The 23,534-nt window shown below is 44.1% G+C and overlaps 2 protein-coding genes across 2 annotated transcripts; both read left to right on the forward strand.

Annotated features, from left to right (window-relative positions):
• Positions 1-13,371: 13,371 nt before the first annotated feature.
• LOC125514130 (serine/threonine receptor-like kinase NFP) lies at positions 13,372-17,911 on the forward strand. The gene is made up of 2 exons (XM_048679399.2): positions 13,372-14,934; positions 16,934-17,911. The coding sequence occupies exons 1-2, from the start codon at positions 13,531-13,533 to the stop codon at positions 17,681-17,683; spliced, it is 2,154 nt and encodes a 717-aa protein (XP_048535356.1). The 5' UTR covers positions 13,372-13,530; the 3' UTR covers positions 17,684-17,911.
• Positions 17,912-22,304: 4,393 nt separating this feature from the next.
• Positions 22,305-22,975, forward strand: LOC147965735 (uncharacterized). Its single transcript, XM_087530580.1, has 2 exons — positions 22,305-22,578; positions 22,665-22,975. Exons 1-2 carry the CDS (start codon positions 22,305-22,307, stop codon positions 22,973-22,975), a joined length of 585 nt encoding a protein of 194 aa, XP_087386706.1.
• The last annotated feature ends 559 nt before the right edge of the window (positions 22,976-23,534 follow it).

The following is a 23,534-nucleotide window of genomic DNA, read 5'->3' on the forward strand; positions in this document are numbered from 1 at the left end:
TTGCTACACCTTATTTACTTTTATTACTTGCTACTCGTTACCAATTACCTTATCACAAAACTATCTGTTACCGATAATTTCAGTGCTTGCAGAGAATACCTTGCTGAAAATTGCTTATCATTTCCTTCTGCTCCTTGTTGAGTTCGACACTCTTACTTATTGAAAGGACTACGATAGATCCCCTATACTTGTGGGTTATCACACCCTCAAACCATTGAGATGTGTGAGGGGTTGTTGCACATCCGCGATGTTGAGGGACCAAGGAGGACCGGAAGCACGGAGGCAAGGCTCGAGGCATTGGAGCAACAAGTTTTCAAGTGTCAGGAGATGGTTGAGCATGGACTCGACTCCAATCACATTATGGTCACGGAGTTCACCAACAAGCTCAAGCTGGACGTCGAGGACATTGGGGAGGCCGTCTTCAAACTTCATGAGAAAATCGGGCACCTCCAAGCCTAGATCTATGACCTGCAAAATCAAAACTGTGAGTATGAATATAGATTCAAGAGGATGAGTTTGGCTGCAGATTTGAGGATTCAGGAGACTCGATCATCCTTCTATGATGGTGAGCCTATGCCTTGTAACCGGGACGACAAGCCTACATCATCAACAACTCCACCTTCTTCACCAACAAAGAAGAACTGCGTATCTGGTATGGGCACTTCCCTTGGCAACTGCCAAGCTTAGGGGAGTGCCCCGGTATCGTATCACCATCACTTTTATCTTTACCGTTTTTCTTAGTTCGATCCTTTTGATAATATCTTGATCTAGTAGATTAAAGTTTTAGTATGATCTAGTTGTGAGTTTTGCTTTATGATCCCTCTATGTAATCGAGTCCGTGAGCTATATATGATAAAGATTAGTGTTGAGTCAAGGGCTTGATTATTTTGCTATGATCTTGAGGGAATTAAATAAAATAAAAAGAGAAGAAATAAAAAGAAATAAAGAGATCATATGGATCTTGTGGAGAGTAATGAGCTCACATATAAAGAGTATGATGAATAAAAGTTGTTGAGAGTTGACAAACATAGTTTTGGTCATCGTTGCAATGAATAGGAAGTAATAAAGAAAGAGAGGTTCACATATAAATATACTATCTTGGACATCTTTTATAATTGTGAGCACTCATTAAAGTATGACATGCTAAGAGTTGACGTTGGACAAGGAAGACAACGTAATGGGTAATTATGTTTTCTTACATCTAAGATAAATTATATTGTCATGGATCATCCAACATGTTGAGCTTGCCTTTCCCTCTCATGCTAGCCAATTTCTTTGCACCAAGTAGAGATACTACTTGTGCTTCCGAATATCCCTAAACCCAGTTTTGCCATGAGAGTCCACCATATCTACCTATGGATTGAGTAAGACCCTTCGAGTAAGTTGTCATCGGTGCAAGCAATAAAAATTGCTCTCTAAATATGTATGACTTATTAGTGTGGAGAAAATAAGCTTTATACGATCTTGTGATGTGGAAGAAATAAAAGCGATGGACTGCATGATAAAGGTCCATATCACAAGTGGCAATATAAAGTGACATTCTTTTGCAGTAAGATTTTGAGCATCCAACCATAAAAGCGCATGACAACCTCTACTTCCCTCTGCGAAGGGCCTATCTTTTACTTTTATCTTCTACCTTACATAAGAGTCATGGTGATCTTCACCTTTCCTTTTTACATTTTATCCTTTGGCAAGCACAATATGTTGGAAAGATCCTGATATATATAGCTAATTGGATGTGAGTCTTCATGAACTATTATTGTTGACCTTACCCTTGAGGTAAAACGTTGGGATGCAAAACTATAAGCCCCTATCTTTCTCTATGTCCGATTAAAACTTCAAACCCATAAATATTGCATGAGTGTTAGCAATTGTGAAAGACTAAAAGATGGTTGAGTATGTGGACTTGTTGAAAAGCTCTTATATTGGCTCTTTCCTATGTTATGATAAATTGCAATTCCCTCAATGACTGAGATTAGAGTTTGTTGGTTCTCAATGAAGTTTATGATTCATACTTGAAATTGTGATTGAATTGTTACTTTAGCATAAGAGATCATATGACAATATATATATATATATGTTGTTGTTCTAAGAATGATCATGATGCCCTCATGTCCGTATTTTATTTTTATCGACACCTCTATCTCTAAACATGTGGACATATTTTTCGATTTCGGCTTTCGCTTGAGGACAAGCGAGGTCTAAGCTTGGGGGAGTCGATACGTCCATTTTGCATCATGCTTTTATACCGATATTTATTGCATTATGGGTTGTTATTACACATTATGTCATAATACTTGTGTCTATTCTCTCTTATTTTATAAGGTTTACATAAAAAGGGAGAATGCCGGCAGCTGGGATTCTGGGCTGGAAAAGGAGCAAATATTAGAGACCTATTCTGCACAGCTCCAAAAGTCCTGAAACTTCACGGAAGTTATTTCCAGAATATATAAAAAATACTGAGCACAAGAAGTACCAGAGGGGGGCCACCCACCAGCCACGAGGGTGGGGGGCGCGCCCTACCCCCCTGGGCGTGCCCCCCTACCTCGTGGGTCCCCTGGTGGCCCTCCGATGCCCATCTTCTGCTATATGGAGTCTTTCGTCGAGGAAAAAATCATAAGCAAGCTTTCGGGACGAGACTCCGCCGCTATGAGGCGGAACCTTGGCGGAACCAATCTAGGGCTCCGGCCGAGCTATTCTGCCGGGGAAACTTCCCTCCGGGAGGGGGCAATCATCACCATCGTCATCACCAACGATCCTCTCATCGGGAGGGGGTCAATCTCCATCAACATCTTCACCAGCACCATCTCATCTCAAACCCTAGTTCATATCGTGTATCCAATCTTTGTATCCAAGCCTCAGATTGGTACCTGTGGGTTGCTAGTAGTGTTGATTACTCCTTGTAGTTGATGCTAGTTGGTTTACTTGGTGGAAGATCATATGTTCGGATCCATTATGCATATTAATATCCCTCTGATTATGAACATGAATATGCTTTGTGAGTAGTTACGTTTGTTCCTGAGGACATGGGAGAAGTCTTGCTATTAGTAGCCATGTGAATTTGGTATTTGTTCGATATTTTGATGAGATGTATGTTGTCATCCCTCTAGTGGTGTCATGGGAACGTCGACTACACGACACTTCACCATTGTTTGGGCCTAGAGGGAGGCATTGGGAAGTAATAAGTAGATGATGGGTTGCTAGAGTGACAGAAGCTTAAACCCTAGTTTATGCATTTCTTCATAAGGGGCTGATTTGGATCCATATGTTTCATGCTATGGTTAGGTTTACCTTAATACTTCTGTTGTAGTTGCGGATGCTTGCAATAGGAGTTAATCATAAGTGGGATGCTTGTCCAAGTAAGGACGGCACCCAAGCACCGGTCCAACCACATACCAAATTATCAAAGTACCGAACGCGAATCATATGATCGTGATGAAAACTAGCTTGACGATAATTCCCATGTGTCCTCGGGAGCGCTTTACTTCATATAAGAGTTTGTCCAGGCTTGTCCTTTGCTACAAAAAGGATTGGGCCATCTTGCTGCACCTTATTTACTTTTATTACTTGCTACTCGTTACAAATTACCTTATCACAAAACTATCTGTTACCGATAATTTCAGTGCTTGCAGAGAATACCTTACTGAAAACTGCTTATCATTTCCTTCTGCTCCTCGTTGGGTTCGACACTCTTACTTATCGAAAAGGCTACGATAGATCCCCTATACTTGTGGGTCATCACATACCTAGATATTCTCATAATTATTCGCTTTTCTATCAATTGCTCGGCAGTAATTTGTTCACCCACCGTAATACTTATACTATCTTGAGAGAAGCCACTAGTAAAACCTATGGCCCCCGGGTCTATTCTCCATCATATAAGTTTCCAATCTATTTTATTTTGCAATCTTTACTTTCAATCTATATCATAAAAATACCAAAAATATTTATCTCTATCGTATCTCACTCTTGCAAGTGGCCGTGAAGGGATTGACAACCCCTTTATCGCGTTGGTTGCGAGGTTCTTATTTGTTTGTGTAGGTACGAGGTGACTCGCGCATGGTCCCCTACTGGATTGATACCTTGGTTCTCAAAAACTGAGGGAAATAGTTACACTGCTTTGCTGCATCACCCTTTCCTCTTCAAGGGAAAACCAACGCATGCTCAAGAGGTAGCAAGAAGGATTTCTTTTTTTTATTTGGGCCTTCTTTTTTTGGCCTCTTTTATCGTTTTATTTATTTATTTTTGGTCCGGAGTCTCATCCCGACTTGTGGGGGAATCATAGTCTCCATCATCCTTTCCTCACTGGGACAATGCTGTAATAATGATGATCATCACACTTCTTTTTACTTACAACTCAAGAATTACAACTCAATACTTAGAACAAAATATGACTCTATGTGAATGCCTCCGGCGGTGTACCGGGATATGCAATGAATCAAGAGTGACATGTATGAAAAATTATGAACGGTGGCTTTGCCAAAAATACAATGTCAACTACATGATCATGCATGTCAATATGAGAATGATGAAGTGTGTCATAACAAACGGAACGGTGGAAAGTTGCATGGCAATATATCTCGGAATGGCTATGGAAATGCCATAATAGGTAGGTATGGTGGCTGTTTTGAGGAAGGTAAATGGTGGGTGTATGATACCGGCGAAAAGTGCACGGTAATAGAGATGCTAGCAAATGTGGAAGGGTGATGGTGCGTATAATCCATGGACTCAACATTAGTCATAAAGAACTCACATACTTATTGCAAAAATCTATTAGTTATTGAAACAAAGTACTACGCGCATGCTCCTAGGGGAATAGATTGGTAGGAAAAGACCATCGCTCGTCCCCGACCGCCACTCATAAGGAAGGCAATCAATAAATAAATCATGCTCCGACTTCATCACATAACGGTTCACCATACGTGCATGCTACGGGAATCACAAACTTCAACAAAAGTATTTCTCAAATTCACAACTACTCAACTAGCATGACTCTAATATCACCATCTCCATATCTCAAAACAATTATCAAGTATCAAACTACTCATAGTATTCAATGCACTTATATGAAAGTTTTTATTATTCCTAAAATCAAATTACCATGTTGTTCTAAAGGACTCTCAAAATAATATAATTGAAGCATGAGAGATCAATTATTTCTACAAAATAAAACAACCACCATGCTCTAAAAGGTATAAGTGAAGCACTAGAGCAAAAACTACATAGCTCAAAAGATATAAGTGAAGCACATCGAGTATTCTAATAAATTCTGATTCATGTGTGTCTCTCTAAAAAGGTGTGTACAGCAAGGATGATTGTAGTAAACTAAAAAGAAAAGACTCAAATCATACAAGACGCTCCAAGCAAAACACATATCATGTGGTAAATAAAAATATAGCTCCAAGTAAAGTTACTGATGAACGAAGACAAAAGAGGGGATGCCTTCCGGTCCATCCCCAAGCTTAGGCTTTTTGGTGTCCTTGGATTTACCTTGGGGTGCCTTGGGCATCCCCAAGCTTAGGCTCTTGCCACTCCTTGTTCCATAATTCATTAAATCTTTACCCAAAACTTGAAAACTTCACAACACAAAACTTAACAGAAAATCTCGTGAGCTCCGTTAGCGAAAGAAAACAAAACACCACTTCAAGGTACTGTAATGAACTCATTATTTATTTATATTGGTGTTAAACCTACTGTATTCCAACTTTTCTATGGTTCATAAACTCTATTACTAGCCATAGATTCATCAAAATAAGCAAACAACACACGAAAAACAGAATCTGTCAAAAACAGAACAGTCTGTAGTAGTAATCTGTAGGTTTCGAATACTTCTGGAACCCCAAAAATTCTAAAATAAATTGCTGGACGTGAGGAATTCATATATTAATCGTCTTCAAAAAGAATTAACTAAATAGCACTCTCCAATAAAAATGGCAGCAATTCTCGTGAGCGCTAAAGTTTCTGTTTTTTACAGCAAGATCAAAAAGACTTTCCCCAAGTCTTCCCAATGGTTCTACTTGGCACAAACACTAATTAAACACAAAAACACAACCAAAACAAAGGCTAGATAAATTATTTATTACTAAACAGGAACAAAAAGCAAGGAATATAAAATTGTGTTGCCTCCCAACAAGCGCTATCGTTCAACGCCCCTAGCTAGACATAAAAGCGAGGATAGATCTAGGTACTGCCATCTTTGGTATTAGGAAAGAAAATAGAAAATTTCTTTTCTATAGCACATGGCCATTGATAGTGGAAGAAAGATTAAGCACGTTACGGAAATTGGCATCTAAGCTAGCCCTTATATCTTTGATAGTTTCATTTTGGTAAAAGCACAAAAGAGAGGTAGATTCAACCTTCTCACTCATGGGGTGACCAAATATAGTTTTCATCTTTTCATAAGTATCAATGGGATCCCCCTCAAGAAAACCTTCTTTAAAGATAAAATCTAGAACTTGCTTGAAAGAAGAGGGTAAACCAATATAAAAGCTTTTCAGGTAAACCTCAATTTGATATTGGAGCACATAGCTAGCTCGAATTCTTAATAGCCTATCCCAAGCATCTTTCAAAGATTCATCAAGTAAATAACGAAAAATTCTGGGATCATCTTCATCGAAATTATTCAAACTCTCATTGATAACCCCGGTAGGTCTTTCCATAGCATCATTATTTATGAGCTTAGAGAGGACACAGGGACTATCGAAGGTAAAACCCGGGAGAGAACCCTTAGCCCTTTTTGAATCGGCCATGGTACAAGAAAACAAATGGGAAAGAGGCGAATAAAACGGCAAGGATGAAGTGGGGGAGAGGAAAACGAGAGGCAAATGGCAAATAATGTAACGCAAAGGATAAGAGTTGTGATGGGTACTTGGTATGTCTTGACTTTGCGTAGATCTCCCCAGCAATGGCGCCAAGCTGCTGCAACGACTAGCGGACATTACAGAACCAAATGCGAAGCAATGGCTCTTTATCCTTATGGAGCTATTATCACATGATCAATTTATTAAACTACCAGTGACCTTATGGGCTGTATGGGCAGCGCGTCGGAAAGCCATCCATGAGGGCATTTTCCAAAGCCCCCAGAGCACGTACGGGTTTATCTACAGGTTTATAGACAAGCTTGAGATGATCAAAGAGCCAGCGCGACAAAACGCTAGACAAGAGGCAAATCCAGTGCATGCTAGCGTCCAGCGCGCCAAATGCCCTCCACGGGGTTTTGCAAAAATCCATGTTGACGCAACTTGTCAGACAGGAACATGGGGGACAGCAGCGGCGGTTTGTAGAGATGCAAATGGTAATTTTATGGGCAGAGATGCAAATGGATGATCTGGTCATTATGGAGACAGTTGCATGCAGGGAGGCTCTTGCCCTTGCACAGGATTTGAACCTCCATGATGTGGTAGTGGCGTCAGACGCAAAGAACGTCTCAACAATTCTGATAAGGGACCAAATGATGCTATCATTGCAAAGATCAATAGCTTATTACCTGTGTTTAGTAGTAGTTTTACTTTTGAGTGTGGTGCCATTAATGGTGAGGCACATAGATTAGGCAAGCATGCTTTTTCTTTGGGTCTGGATCGTCATGTGTGGTTTGACCAATCCCACGACCAACGTTGTATCCCACAGACTGTGAAATTTTCTGAATAAAGCTTGGTATCACCCCTAAAAAAATTTGTTTATGAAGCATCTTATGATGATCTGAAGCCATATAGCGACTTTGCGGAACAATTCTACTAATGGTTATTATGGCGATCCGGAACAATTCTACTCCCACTCTCTCAGTTTAGAGCATCTCCAATAGCCGTTCAACGCGCCGCGTGCTAAAAGCTGCTTTGCCGCGCGCCCTTTTCCTGGTTTGGCGCGGCCGGCAGCGCTGGCTCCAACAGCCGCGTTATAATGCAGCGCGCGCGCCGCTCCAGCAGCGCGCAAAAAATGCAAAGCGCGCGACTCGCCGGGGCATTGCCATATATTGCATTTTGGACATAAAATGGATTTTAAACATTCAAAATGCAATGAACATGGCATATAAATTTCACACAAACAAGTTGATGAATAAAAATTCATGCCCACAAGTTTACAATCATGCCCACAAGTTCATCCAACCAAGTTCAAAATGCAAACCAAGTTCATGACACAAACGAAAGACACATCATAATTTGGCCAAGTTCATGACACAAAGGATGGGGTGAGCGGGTGTCGGCGCGTGCGTCCATCGAGTCCAGTTCGCCGGTGCCAGCGCGCACAGGGCGAAGGTGGCGAGGAGGAGAGAGTGCGGCTCAAGCGCTCGTGTGTGCCGAACGCGGAAGCGGGCGTCCCAAATACATAGCGCGAGTTGGCGATTCGGACCGCGCGCCCAACTCCATATGCCGCGCGCGCGGTTATTGCGCGCCCGCTGGAGCCACTCTACCGGTTGCGCGCGCGCTAAAATGGCCAAATTTGCGGCACGGTGCTTGTTTAGCGCGATTGTTAGAGATGTTTTTATAGGGCGTGCGTATATCCCTAGGTCGTGAATTTGACCAACCTAATACAAGTCATATATCACAAAAAATATATCAATATAAACTTCAGATGTTCTATTTTCAAACCGTATGATTTTTGTGTCATATAGTTTATATTAGAATGATAAAATTAATAATTTAGGTATACGCGCAGGATTTGTAAACTGAAACGGAGGGAGTAGTGGAGTTGCTCAATGTTTGGACGTACTTTTTGTTGTTCAAAAAGGCCTTTTTACACATAGAGCGTAAGGACTATGTTAGCTCTTTGTGCTTTTCTTTTTTTTATGTTCTGCACGAGCGCGTCTTATTCTCTTCGGTAGAGTAGAGACCTGATTGCTCGAAATCACAAATTAAGAAGTACGCTTTACAAAGGTCACTCTTATTATATTCGTGCCTCTTACAGAAAAGAAATGTGTTTTTTTCGTTTCCAAGAAGTACGGCCGTGTCTCTTGCAGAAGTAAATCCATGCCTCTCAGGAAAGAAAAAAAATATGTTTTTCTTGCTTCCTAAAAGGCACTGTCATGCCTTTCATGAAAGCAAATTTGTGTCTCTCGCAATAGAAAAACCGTGCTTCTGGCGAAAGGAAAAAAAGAAAATATAGTTTTTTTGTTTCCGAGAGCTCACGGAAGCAAAATTGTCCCTCCTGCGGAAGGGAAAAAAAGAAAATGCGTTTTTTCACAAATTTATTTTTCAAAAACATTTTTTTACAAAAGTTACGACACACCGGTGGAAAACCGAAAAGCCAAAAAACAAAAAAAGCATCTAAAAAGCCAAAAATGCGTGCGAAAAAGTAAAATAAAAAATCCGATAAGAGCACACAGAGCGTGACACGTGATGACGGCTGAGAACGCACCACCACTTTGGCCCACTCCAAATGACCCTTGAGGAGGCTCCCGAACGAGCGCTCCTCAACTAGGGAGCTCCTACTCGGCGCTGTAGGCGCCCGAACGTGCAAATGGCGCCTACAGCACGCCCTTTGTGGGCCTATTTTACGCTCGGCCCAGGAACTGAGTCATTCGCGAAAAAAAAGCATGCAAAAAATTGACAGAACGGGGATTCGATCTCGCGCACGCAACAAATCAGCACGAAATTTTTACTATACCACTTAGATTTTTGAGTTATTTGATTTCTTTTGGGGAAAAGTATATTTTTTCTAATGAAAAACAGTTCGTTCAATTTCAGAAAAAGTTGATCAATTTTTGAAAAAAGTTCATCAATTTGGAAAAAGTTCATCAAAAATGAAAAAAATTCAACGAATTTGAAAAAAGTTCACTGGTTTTGAAGGAAAAGTTCACTGGTTTTGAAAAAATTTCACTCAATTTGACAAATTCCATCGATTTTGGAAAAAAATCATCAAGTTTGAAAAAATTTCATCATATTTTCTATCAAAAAGGAAAAAAAACATGCTCCTGGTTCTGTTTTTTAGTCCGGTTTTTTTTGTAAAAGAAATGTTTGTCAGGACCTATCAACAGAGATCTAGTTCTGAAGATCTCTACACAAGGAATCCAATGATCAAAATAGTTCGAGATTTGAAGCACAGTTTAAGAGTTAAAACATTTTCACTAAACGAATGTATGAAAAAAGAAAAAATAAACTCCCTGTTTAGGACAAGTGGTGCGCATGCAGTGCGTCACTTATCATGATCTGAAGAAGTGGGAGTGATCTTTCAAAGAAGTACTTCTTAATTAGTGATTTCATGGATCTCATATTTACGCACGGTGCAGCACGAAACGCGCAAACACGCTCCCCTTGGCCCCACGCGTACACTTTTGGGATGGCCCATTCGCGGCGGGGGGTGCCCTATATTTTCTCCTTTTGCTTTTTTTCCCTTTTCTTTTCTGTTTTATTCTTAGTTTTTGTTTTTATTGCATTTTGAAGATAAATAGGGATTCCAAAAAATGCTCACGACTTTTTTCTTCCAAATTTGAAAATATTTCACCAAATTAACAAATGTTCCTGCGATTTCTAAAAATCTTCATGATTTTGAAAAATGATCCCAAATTTATTTTCTTTTGAAAATACGTAAAAATGTTCACAATTTCACAAAAATGTTCTAATTTAAAAAAACTTGAGAAATTTGGAAAATTTTCTTGAATTTTGGAAAACATTTGCCGATTCGGAAAATTTCCTCAAATTAAAAAAATCATAAATTTTAGAAATTATTCCGGAAATTCAAGTAAAGGTCGCCTATTTAAAAACTGTTAGCTGATTAAAAAAATTGCGAATTTCCAGAATTCTTCTCAGCATTCAAATAATTTTATGGCCAAAAAAATGTTCGTCAATTTCCAAAATTGTTCCCTAAGTTTCAAAGATGTTCATAGATTCAAAAAATGCTGATGAGTAGAAACAAGTTGATTCCAAAGTTTTAAACATATTTACAAATTGAAATAATATTTGGAATTTCAAATATTTGCTCCAAAATTTGTAAATTATTACAGAGTTTCAGACAAATTTCTGAATTTAAAATTAGTGAGAACAAAAAGAAAAAAGGAAAGGTAAATATAAAGGAAAAGAATGAGAGAAGAAGAAATGACAAAACCGAAAGAAAAAACACATAATAAAGAATATCGATTCAGGAAAGGTGAACCTTCTCAAAACTGGTGGGAGAAAGGGCAGGTAAAAATTGCTAATATGGGCTAGCCCATATACGAGGGGGCGATTGGTTGTGTGTTGTTTGGTGGGGTGCCCATTTTAGGTAGCAAGCGTACCACATGTTCCGGTTTTGGGAAGGATCCTGCTGGTTTTTAGAACCTTCTAGAAGGTACCTGAATTGTTTTTCTTATTCTATAAATTTCTGTACTAGTTTTGCCGCTTCTTTTACCTTTTCCAAAATTCAGAAATTTTCATAAAAATTTCATATTTTATAAAATGTCTTGTTTTTCAAAAAATGTTCGCAAATTTGTAAACAATTTCGTGTTTTAATAATGGAATTTGAACAGAAAATCCACATTTTCAAAGAATGTTTCCAAGTTTGAAAAATATTTGGATTTCTAATAAATGGTCACATGTTCAGAAAAATGTTCACAATATCAAGAAATGTTCTCGTTGTTCAGAAAATGTTCATAGATGTGAAAAAACTGTTATGGTTTCAAAAACATTAAAATTTAAGAAAATATTTGCATTCTCAAAATATGTTCACAAATTTGAAAAGATGTTCACGTTTAAAAAAAGTCCACATCTTCAACAAAGTTGTTATAGAAAGAAAAACTTGCCCGGTTAATTAAGGAAGAGGGTGTCAGGGCGCCATCTTGTTCTACCGTCGAGGAATGCCAAGGAGAAGGTCGTCGACCACCATAGAGGTGGGGGCTGGGGCGGGGCCATCGTCCTCACCATGGGGGGTCTCGACTCATACACACCACACTTGTGCATGATTCCTTCTTACATTCCAGAAGCCAATTCCATGATCGGCGGATGCATAAGAGAGGGTCGTGATTTTCTTAACCCAATCATACGACAAAAACCTTCTCTGAGCATTTTCAAGGCGGACTCGTAAATCGACCGCATCCATCCGGACTGCACTACCCAGATCGTAAAGTCATCCAACGCGGGCCTGTGTCGGTTTCAGGGGAGGTCCGGACGTGTTTTCTCCCACAAATTGAAGACAAGTGAGGGAGGTTGGCGGGAGTCCGGACACCCGAAATGCAGGACACCGACACCCTGTCCACCCAATCTCCCCTCCCGATCCCATTTTCTTTCACTCCGCCCTTTCCCCCTTACTTTGCATCCGCACCCTCCACCTCCGCAGCCGTTCTACGTCTCTGGCCGCCACAGAGGCATTGCCAGACGTCCGCAACCAGCACCGACACGTCTGCTCGCCGTACAACAGACTTTCCATCCTAGAGCCGTTTGTACCCAGGTACACTCCGCCCCCTATTGATGACCTCCATGGCGGAAACCACGTCCGACATGTGTTCGGTCAAATGCCATTGAGCTTATTTTCAAATGGTATGTCATTTTTTAGAGTAAGAAGGATGGTGAGCTACCCGAACATGAAGGATGAGTTGTTGTGCGATGCGTGGCTGGTTGTATCCGCGGATTTCCTAGGCAGGAGCAGAGAGGAGCCCCTTTGGGAGCAAGTGCATGAAATGTTTCACGCACGAAAGCACATAGTGTCCTACGACATGTACACAATTCAATCACGCAATGCGAGGTCGTTGTCGTATCGCTGGCAAGTTATCCAAATCAGCGTCACCAAGTTTTGCGACGTGGTTTATCAACTCGAGGCAAGGTGGCCATTGCACGCAGCAGAGGACGAGATCATAAATTTTACTTCCTATTGCTCAACTTGTTGATTGATTCATTCACTCAATGTTGGTCTATACATTATATGTAGCCCGCACGCGCTGCCGTGGTGTACCACAGGACAGAGGGACGGTCATTTACGTGCACACACTGTTGGATGAAGCTAAAAAGGAAGTATGTGTGAGACGACATAATTCGTTCATGAAAATTTGTTGGACATTCGGGATCTGGTCGAATTTAAGACCTTGTTGTACTAGACTTAATTTGTATTACATGTATGAATAATTTATGCTATTTTCTATCCGAACTTTAATGAATATCGGTCGGTTTATATGAATTTCGTCTGATTAGTTAAAATATGGGTTGAAATTTATGCGACTATGTTTGAATGACGGTCTTCTGCATCCGTATTCATGAACTGGTCTCTGGGATGCGAAAGAAAAATTGTGGATTGGGATCGAAGATGCCCTCCTAGAGTGGTTCATACCGTCAGAATTTTGATCGTCGGGCAGCGGCCCGCCCCTTCTTTCACGAACAACAGACGGAGCGCGACACGTAGTGCCGCATCTCCAAAGTCCAAGCACGTTTCCTCCTCACCCCGTACAGCCATCGACCGGGTCCGGCGGACAAATCTTGTTGCTAGTCGAAGCGCAATTTGGAAAAGCAAACCTCATCTGACCGTGACGGCGACCGGAGTGGAGGAACCCCGTCGGATCCACACGAGAACGCGAAGGCGTCATATCGGACACGCCCCGCACGGGTCAAGAGTCAAAACACCGGCCGGAGAAAGATGCCCCGGAACCCGACGAGCGCAGGCAGGCGGCCGCAACCGCACCCACGCCCACACCCGACGCATCCGCCGCTCACGACAACGGCCGCCGGAGCAGCTCGACACCATCGTCCTCCGGCATATGTCACCCCCGAGCTGCCACCCGCGAGCCACCACCACCACCACCCCAAACCCCGTCCATTCACCCTCCGGTCCGCGGCGCAAGCCATGATGATGCCCCTGACGCGGCGGCGGCTGCTGGCCACGCTGCTCTGCCTGTGCGCGCTCCCCTCCCCGGCGCGGTCCCAGAACGCGAGCGCCACGCCGGCGCCGGCCAGCGTGGAGGGGTTCAACTGCTCCGCCAACGGCACCTACCCGTGCCAGGCCTACGCGCTGTACCGGGCAGGCTTCGCCGGGGTGCCGCTCGACCTCGCGGCGGTGGGCGACCTCTTCGGCGTCAGCCGCTTCATGCTCGCGCACGCCAACAACCTGTCCACCTCGGCCGCGCCGGCCGCGGGGCAGCCGCTGCTCGTGCCGCTCCAGTGCGGCTGCCCCTCCGGCTCGCCCAACGCCTACGCGCCCACGCAGTACCAGATCAGCTCCGGCGACACCTTCTGGATCGTCTCCGTCACCAAGCTGCAGAACCTCACGCAGTACCAGGCCGTGGAGCGCGTCAACCCCACGGTGGTGCCCACCAAGCTCGAGGTCGGCGACATGGTCACGTTCCCCATCTTCTGCCAGTGCCCCACCGCCGCCCAGAACGCCACCGCGCTCGTCACCTACGTGATGCAGCAGGGCGACACCTACGCCTCCATCGCCGCCGCCTTCGCCGTCGACGCGCAGTCCCTCGTCTCCCTCAACGGCCCCGAGCGGGGCACGCAGCTATTCTCCGAGATACTAGTGCCGCTCCGTCGGAAGGTGCCGCAGTGGCTGCCGCCAATCGTGACCCGCAACGACGTGCCGGCCACGCCGCCGTCCCCGCCGCCTACCGCGACGCCCGGCCCAAGCGACGTGGCCGACAACCGAGGCGGGGTGGTCACCGGGCTGGCCGTCGGGTTGGGCGTGGTCGGCGGGCTTTGGCTGCTGCAGCTGCTGCTGCTGGGCTGCCTGTGGAGGCGGCTCAAGGCGACGGGGCGGCGAGGGGACGCGGTGGCGAGCGGCGAGGGCGGCGAGGGCGGCAGGTCTGGCAAGAGCGCGTCCGGCTCCGGCGGCGTGGGAGGGGAGAGATTCCTAGTGAGTGACATATCCGAGTGGCTGGACAAGTACAGGGTGTTCAAGGTGGAGGAGCTGGAGCGCGGCACCGACGGGTTCGACGACGCGCACCTCATCCAGGGCAGCGTGTACAAGGCCAACATCGGCGGCGAGGTCTTCGCCGTGAAGAAGATGAAGTGGGATGCCTGCGAGGAGCTCAAGATCCTGCAGAAGGTACGCCCATTTCCTTCCAAAACTTAATTAACATTTCGTGGGAGCTCACACTGAACTCTTTTCAAGTTCTAGTGTTAGTTAATTATGCTTTGGTAGTAATTTCCCGCTAAACAAAGAAATGATGATCGCCACTCAGATGGTCAGTGTTCATCCACCACAAATATACAAATCACTGATGGGGACATAACAATTTTATAGTACACGCTATTGCTTGTAGATTAACTAAACAAAGGAGAGCACTTATGTTCAATACTTAGTGAAAAAACACAGAAGTCTCTGTTAATTGGACAAGCACACGATGAAGAAGTAGTGCAGGTATTTTATACTCCCTCTGTAAACTAATATAAAAGCTTTTAGATCACTATTCTAGTATTCTAAATACTCTTATATTAGTTTACGAAGGGAGTACTTGTTACATTTCGGAGTACAATGACGTTATCTCACAAACTGTCTTCTTTTCGTTTGTGTACAAATACAAGCGCATCTTAAAATTTTAAGCGGGTCAATTGAACCGTGCCTGCAATAACGATAGTAGTGGAGACAAGAAATAATTTTTTTGGACCTGTCACTATGCAAGTGCCGTCAGATTCATCGAGCTGGTTCTGCACGGCCCACCGTTCGGTTGGCACTTGGCAGTGGTGCCAATGTACTTGGACTTGAAATAATTCCAAGGAGATGCGTCCATAAATCCTCGTTATTTCTTTATTAGAGCGGTCAATTTATCAGTTGTCGTCTGCCTACTTGCAAACGGTCAGATTTCCGGACCATAGGATGAAGATCCAAAGGCTCGTATTAGCCGTGAGTCATCTATATGCTTGCTACGATTTCACCCATCTTTTCACTCATGGACGAAGTAGAAGAAGGAGCCAAGCAGTCACCCGATGCCGCTAGCAAGAATTGGGATGAAGCTCTATGGCGGCATATCGCCGTACCGGGACAAACCTAAACCTAGATCTACTTTGTACTCCCTTCGTTTCAAAATAAATGTCTACAAAGTTGTACTAGAGTTGAGACACTTATGTTGGGACGGAGGGAGAATAAACCTAGCGTCCCCTCTATCCCTGCTTCGTCCGGTGACATGCCCGGAGGGGAAGGGGGGAGGGGTTGGTGTTTCAAGAAAACAAAAGGGGGAAATAGGCTCTAGTTTCATGGAAACCCTTTCTCGGTAAAATATTAGGTGATATCAAACTTCACATGATACCTTTGATATCGCATCTCAAACTTCAATTTTGTAAGTTTTCAGAAAATTTTAAGTTTTTTGTGAATGTTCACAAGATATGTGCCTATAATCCATAAAAAATTGAAGGACAAATTCGAAAAGGATATATGAAAAGCCAATTTCACACATGCTTTTGGAAAATTTGAAAACTTCTAAATTTGAGTTTCGAGACATGCCATCACTGGATATCTCCCACTCTTTCTACCCTCACCGCCTCAGTCTGCGCATTCATTGATTCAAGTGCGTCTAGATAGATCCGGGTGACTATGTACAATGTACTCGAATATGAACCCGAGCTCACACGTTCCGCCCTGGACCCACAAATTGCTACCATCAGCTTACTCACTCACATGAGTCTTGGCACGCCGATCACAAACGTGACTGAAACATTTTGTCAACAAAGGCTGCTTTCGCACAAGATGACACGTACGATGGGTGCATTGACTACGTGTCTAGCTCAATGACTTTGATCACATTCCAAGACTGCATCACCAAGCTCAAGCTTCAACCACCCAAGAAAAGGATATGACAAGCAAGTCAAGCATTCTACTCGCGAGATAGGGACCGTAGCGCGGAAGAAAACAACGAGCAATCACACCACGCGCAAGCTTGCACCAATGCCGAATCTGCTCATTGCCATGTACTAGTAGTACCAGTAAGAGTGCAACAAATATACAGAAAGTACTACGTACTGCATGGTTAAAACAGATCGTAAATACCACTTCCTTCGTCTCATAATATAAGAGCGTTTTTAACATTACATTTTCGTCGCTCTTTCAGGTGAACCACAGCAACCTGGTGAAGCTGGAGGGGTTCTGCATCAACACGGCGACGGGCGACTGCTTCCTGGTGTACGAGTACGTGGAGAACGGGTCCCTGGACCTGTGCCTGCTGGACCGCCCGCGGGCGCGGCGGCTGGACTGGCGCACGCGGCTCCACATCGCGCTGGATCTCGCCCACGGCCTCCAGTACATCCACGAGCACACCTGGCCGCGCGTGGTGCACAAGGACGTCAAGAGCAGCAACGTGCTCCTGGACGCCCGCATGCGCGCCAAGATCGCCAACTTCGGCCTCGCCAAGACCGGCCACAACGCGGTCACCACCCACATCGTGGGCACGCAGGGCTACATCGCGCCCGAGTACCTCGTCGACGGCCTCGTCACCACCAAGATGGACGTCTTCGCCTACGGCGTCGTCCTACTCGAGCTCGTCTCCGGCCGCGAGGCCGCCGGCGACGGCGGCGAGCTGCTGCTGGCCGACGCGGAGGAGAGGGTGTTCCGCGGCCGGGAGGACCGGCTGGAGGCGCGCGCGGCCGCGTGGATGGACCCCGTGCTCGCCGACCAGAACTGCCCGCCGGGGAGCGTGGCCACCGTCATGGGCGTGGCCAGGGCGTGCCTGCAGCGGGACCCGGCCAAGCGGCCGAGCATGGTGGACGTGGCCTACACCCTGTCCAGGGCGGACGAGTACTTCGCGGACTACTCCGGCGAGAGCGTGTCCGTGGATGGCAGCGGCGAGATCGCCGCGCGGTGAGTCGCTTGTTTGTAGTTGTACTGCTCTGCTTTGTAGTTAATCGGTCAGCACGGACGATGTAGCTAGCTTGTGGTAAGCATTAGTGTATAGGAGTAGCTATAATAACGCGGCATTATGTTAAGTTGGAGCTCCGTGAGATTATCCTGTGGGTAAAGAAGTGTACCAAAGATTATAAGTGAGTGGAAAATGCACGGGATAGGGTATATATCAGTATATTTTTACGTTTTTTTTCTCTTTTTTCCGAGGGGGGGGGGGGGGGGGGGGGGGAAGGGGGGGGGAAGCTCCCCGGCCTCTGCATCAGAACGATGTATATGGCAAACTTTATAAAAAAACAAATATGTTCAATAAGGTTTTATAGTCTGAAAAAAAGTAAAAAAAAACTCACAAAGAGCCTATAAAAAAGTAGCCACAAAGTCACAACCGGCTGTCATTAGAAAGATAGGAAAACTAATTGTCTATCCTATTACATGACCGTCATTCAAACCGGTTGAAGATATCCCGTGCTACCATCTCTCACCGGATAGATCCAGTAACCAAACGCTACCTGGCCTCCATCAGAGTGAGTAGCGACCACATACGGATCAACGCAGTGGCACGGAAGATAACCTACAAAAAACGAATATTTGTTGTTCTGTTAAAAACCAAATCATTTCTGCAGTTCCAGACTGCCCACAATAAAGCACATACTCCTACGCGAATGTGTCTCGCTGTTTCGGACTCTATCCCGTTAAGCCACGTTCCAAATAACGTGCTGACAGAATTCGAAGAAGTAATGTTAAAAGCTATGTGCACCGTCCGCCATAGAACCTTGGCCAACGGGCAATTAAGAAAAAGGTGATTGATGGTTTCCTCCCGATCACAAAAACTACATCTAGTAGGTCCTGTCCAGTTACGCTTTGTCAGATTATCCTTAGTTAAGATGACTTGTTTATGTACAAACCACATAAACACTTTAATTTTCAAAGGAACTTTGACTTTTCAAACATATTTGGAACTGGGAATGGAGCTAGAATTGATAACACCGAGATACATTGATTTAACTGTAAACTCCCCAGTCCTAGTAAGCTTCCAGCGCAACTGATCCGGCTGTTGAAACAACTGAATCTCCACCAGTCTACCCACTAAATGGAGCCACGCTTCCCAACGATTACCCGCTAGCATCCTCCTGAATTGAATGTTAAGGGGGATGGACTGAAGTACCGTTGCAACGTAAGCATCTCGACGTTGAACAATACTTTAAATATACGGGTATTGAAGCGCGAGGGGTGTCTCTCCTAGCCAAGTATCCTCCCAGAAACGCGTGTTGGCGCCATTTCCAATTATAAACTTTGTCCTGTTGAAAAAGGCTGATTTGACTCTCATGAGTCCTTTCCAAAAAGGCAAGTCCATCGGCCTCGCTGTCACTTGGGATAAAGTTTTGGAATGAAGATACTTACTACGGAGAATCTGCGCCCATGTGGCCTCAGTCTCTACAGATAGTTTATACAGCCACTTGCTGAGAAGACATCTGTTCTTGACTTCAAGATTTTCAATGCCAAGACCCCCTTGGTCTTTTGGTCGACAAATAATATCCCATTTGACGAGTCTGTATTTACGTTCAGTCACTTTTTATAACAGGACAAGAAGCTTCTCTCCCCGCTCTCCGAACCACTCATGCATGAGATCGTGTGGACCGGGAGAATATCACTGCACCTATGCTTGTGATCTACTCTCTCCGTTCCCAAATATAAGTCTTTCTAGAGATTTCAACAAGTAACTATATACAAAGCAAAACAAGTGAATCAACATTCTAAAATATATCTACATATATTCGTATGTTGTTGTTCATTTGAAATGTCTAAAAAGATTTATATTCAGAAACGAAGGGAGTACTATTTTTTTTTCACACCAATTGAGCTCAAAATTTGAAACATCGCTTAAAAAAGACAAATTCAATATTGGATCGTACATAACATAAGTTGCGTTTTACACTGGCCCATTATCACACCGATGTCAAAGTTGTCCATTTTGTATCTCAATAAATGTTTCAAATTTTGATATGCAATTTTGTGAAGACGTACATTGATGTTGTGTCCATGTGCTAGATCTTTTTTTAGATATTCAAAAGGTTCTACAGCATCGGATGCACCGATAGCATCACAAGTGTGGATGCACCAGATACATTCCAAAGTGTGGACCCCATGTAGCCTGTGGTGCTGCTCTACTCTGCCCTTTTTTGGCGGGAGTGCTCTGTTCTGTTCATTGATCACTTCCTTGAGCAAGTGACTATGTCTTATACTGCCAATAAACGAATTGATCAGAAAGAAGAAACCAAGCATGCAATCCCGGTCGAAATGTGCTTTGTTACATGATGATGATGATGCAAATAACATGTGGAGGAGAACAGAAAGAAAGGGACACACTGTACTTCAGATTCAATCCAGAACAGCACGCAATGTATTGTTTGCAACAACACACTGTACTTCAGATTCAATCCAAAACAGCACGCTATGTATTGTTTGCAAGAACGAATCTAAACTAGTGCATCTTTTATAAAAAAATATGATCTTTTTTTGCGGGTAAAAATCATGATCCAAGTAAACCGGTTAAAAATAAACTTGATTGTAGCTTGGAAACAGGAAATGAAGTAGCATCACACGATTGCAGCACCAAACCGTTACCACATGCATAAAATATGGGAGATAATTCAATGGCGAAAAAACATCTAAGCAACAATGATAAAATGGAGCAATAAAGATTAGCACACACAAGAAAAAAAACATATTTTCGTGTTTCATTTTTCTCAGTAAATAAAGACATACTAAAATAAAGGGATCAGCTTGGGACAAGTCGCTTAAAAAACAATTTGGCCAAGTTGATCTTTTTCCCAGTGCAATAGAATCAAAATCAACTTGTACCAATATGGTCAGTCGATTTTCTAGAGGAACTCTCGACACGTTGCAACCACAAAACTTTGCCTGAAACATAAAATAAACTAATCCAATACTAGTAAGATTCAAGACAAAGATGAAAGTAAATGAACAAAAGAAATACTGAAAAAAATAAGTTTTCTTCGGAAGAATAAATTAGTGGCATTAATATTATCCTTTAAGAAGAGAGGAAATGGGGAAAAAAATAAACAAATAATGGCAAAATTTACATACAATTTACGATATTTTTGGATTTTGTAATATGCAAGAATAAAGCATGTAATAGTGAAATTTTCACAAAAAATAAGTATTGTAAGAATGAATGAATTACTAGAATTGGTATTATCCTTAAAATGAGAAAGAAAGTGAAATAAAAATAAATAAGCATATAATAGCATATTTTTTGCAGAAAATACGAAGGTGAACATGGTTCCACACGCATCTACATGAATAGTAAATTCAAAAAAATATTAAAGGGATTCAAAAATTCTGAATTTTTGGGGTATCAAACTTGGTTGACCATTCTACTCATAAGTGAAGTTTTGTGAAGAAATGGCACCCGCGGTATTCTTAGTAAAGAAAATGCCATTATTTTCCAAAATACCGCATATGTAATTTCTTAACTTCAATATACCAGTCGACTATGCATGTTACACAAATTTATATGTTTAGTTTTATTTTTTTTTGAATTTTCTAGTCATACAGGGTGCGCGTGAGATTTATATTTATATTTATATTTTTGTTTTTGTTTGTAAGTATACACAAACATAAATGCATGAGACAGAAAAAAGCAGCCAACCAGTACCGGGCTTCAAGCCCAATAAGAAAAATCGGCGAACAAGGTCAAGTCAAAATTTGAGCTCAAGAAGCCATGAAAGGACACTAGGGGGAAAAAGACAGCACGAATCTAGACGAAAGAATCAACAGTCCGAAGATCGACTTACCCCAAATTAAAACATGCAACTTAGATATACCCAATTGTAAGAATGTTATGCTAATATAAATGAATTAAAGGCATTGTTATTATCTTATAAGAGGAAGAAAGTGAAGAAAGAAAATTTAAAATAAAGGATGATAAAACTTACACATGCATTTTACAAAACTTGTGCTGTTCTAGAGTATATGTTAGACTGTATAGTTCCCGTATATGTGTACGTATAATGTAACGTTGTACCCCTTCATTATATATATGTGATAGGCCACTCCTAGAGGGTTGAGCCGGTTCCCCCAAACCTATTGTCTTACATGGTATCACACTAGGTCAAATCGCTTCCGCCTAAACCCTACACGCCGCCGCCACCGCCCTTGCTGATCGCGCCGCGGCCGCCTTGTCGGGCGTCACCGCCTCCGGCTCCTCCACGGCCAGCTACCTGCTGGCCTCCCTCGCGGCCCTCCTCTCCCGTCCACTTGACTCCGCCACGGCTGCGTCGCTCCCAATCGGGACGAGGAGTGTCGGCTCCTTTTTCTCCTCGTCGTCGGGCCATGCGCCGGTGGTTCACACCTCCGGCGCCACGACGGGTGCCTCGTCGCCCGCCTCCACTGGCGCTACAGCGGTCGCCCCATTGGGTGCGGTTGCTCCGTTCGATGATGTCCTGCCCTTCACGCTGTTGGCATCCACGTCGGCCCTGATGGCTGGCCTCGCCGCATCGGGCCCGACTACCGCAGCGCCCATTCCCGTGGCTACTGCGGCTGCACCCGTGGTCTCTGCCCCTATGGCGTATTCGCCCCCGGCAGCCTACTCCATGGGCTCCCTGCCGCCGCCGTTTCACTTCGGCAACCTCATCACCATCAAGTTGTCATCGGACAACTACATCTTCTGGCGTGCGCAGGTCCTCCCGCTCCTTGGGAGCCACTACCTGCTTGGCTACGTCGACGGCTCCCTTCCCTGTCCCCTGCGCTGGTACATAGCGTGCACGGCCCGGTCTACAACCCGGCGCATCGTGTTTGGACATGGCAGGATCAGGCGCACCTCTCCTCCATCCAGGGGTCGCTCACTCCGGCTGTTGCCGGCCTCATTGTCTTCGCCAAGACGTCTCATGAGGCATGGACTATCCTTGAGTGCTCATTTGCAGCGCAGTCGCAGGCCGGTGTCTCTATGCTCTGTCGTCAACTAGGGGAGTGTGAAAAGCTTGACTCCATGGCCACTGAGTTCTACAACAAGGTCAAGGGCCTTGCCGACACGTTGGCCTCCATCGGACAGCCGCTCACCGACTCTGAGTTCAACTCCTTCATTTTCAATGGTCTTGACGAGGAGTATGATGCCTTGGTCGAGATCATCAACGAGCGGGGCAACTCGGCCCCCATGATGGCGCATGAGGTCTTCTCCCGCCTCCTTCTCACTGAGAAGCGGGTCGAGTCGCGCCGCTCCAAGAGTAGCGGGTGAGGGAGTCCTGGACTAAGGGGTCCTCGGGCGTCCGGCCTGTTGGACATGGGCCGGACTGATGGGCTATGAAGATACAAGACCAAAGATTCTCTCACCCGTGTCCGGATGGGACTCTCCTTGGCGTGGATGGCAAGCTTGGTGTTCGGATATGAAGATTCCTTTCTCTATAACCGACTTTGTACAACCCTAGTCCCCTCCGGTGTCTATATAAACCGGAGGGTTTAGTCCGTAGAGGCAATCATAATCATATAGGCTAGACTTCTAGGGTTTTAGCCATTACGATCTCATGGTAGATCAACTCTTGTAACCCCTATACTCATCAATATTAATTAAGCAGGACGCAGGGTATTACTGTTGGGGAACATTGCAGAAATCAAAAATTTTCCTACTCGTTTCACCAAGATCCATCTAGGAGTTCATCTAGCAACGAGTGATCGGATGCATCTACATACCTTTGTAGATCGCGAGCGGAAGCGTTCGAAGAACGGGGTTGATGTAGTCGAACACGACGTGAATCAAATCACCGGAGATCCTAGCACCGAACGGACGGTGCCTCCGC

Source organism: Triticum urartu, chromosome 6A (genome assembly GCF_056163025.1).
Source record: "Triticum urartu cultivar PI428250 chromosome 6A, HENAU_Tu73, whole genome shotgun sequence".
Classification (NCBI taxonomy): domain Eukaryota; kingdom Viridiplantae; phylum Streptophyta; class Magnoliopsida; order Poales; family Poaceae; genus Triticum; species Triticum urartu.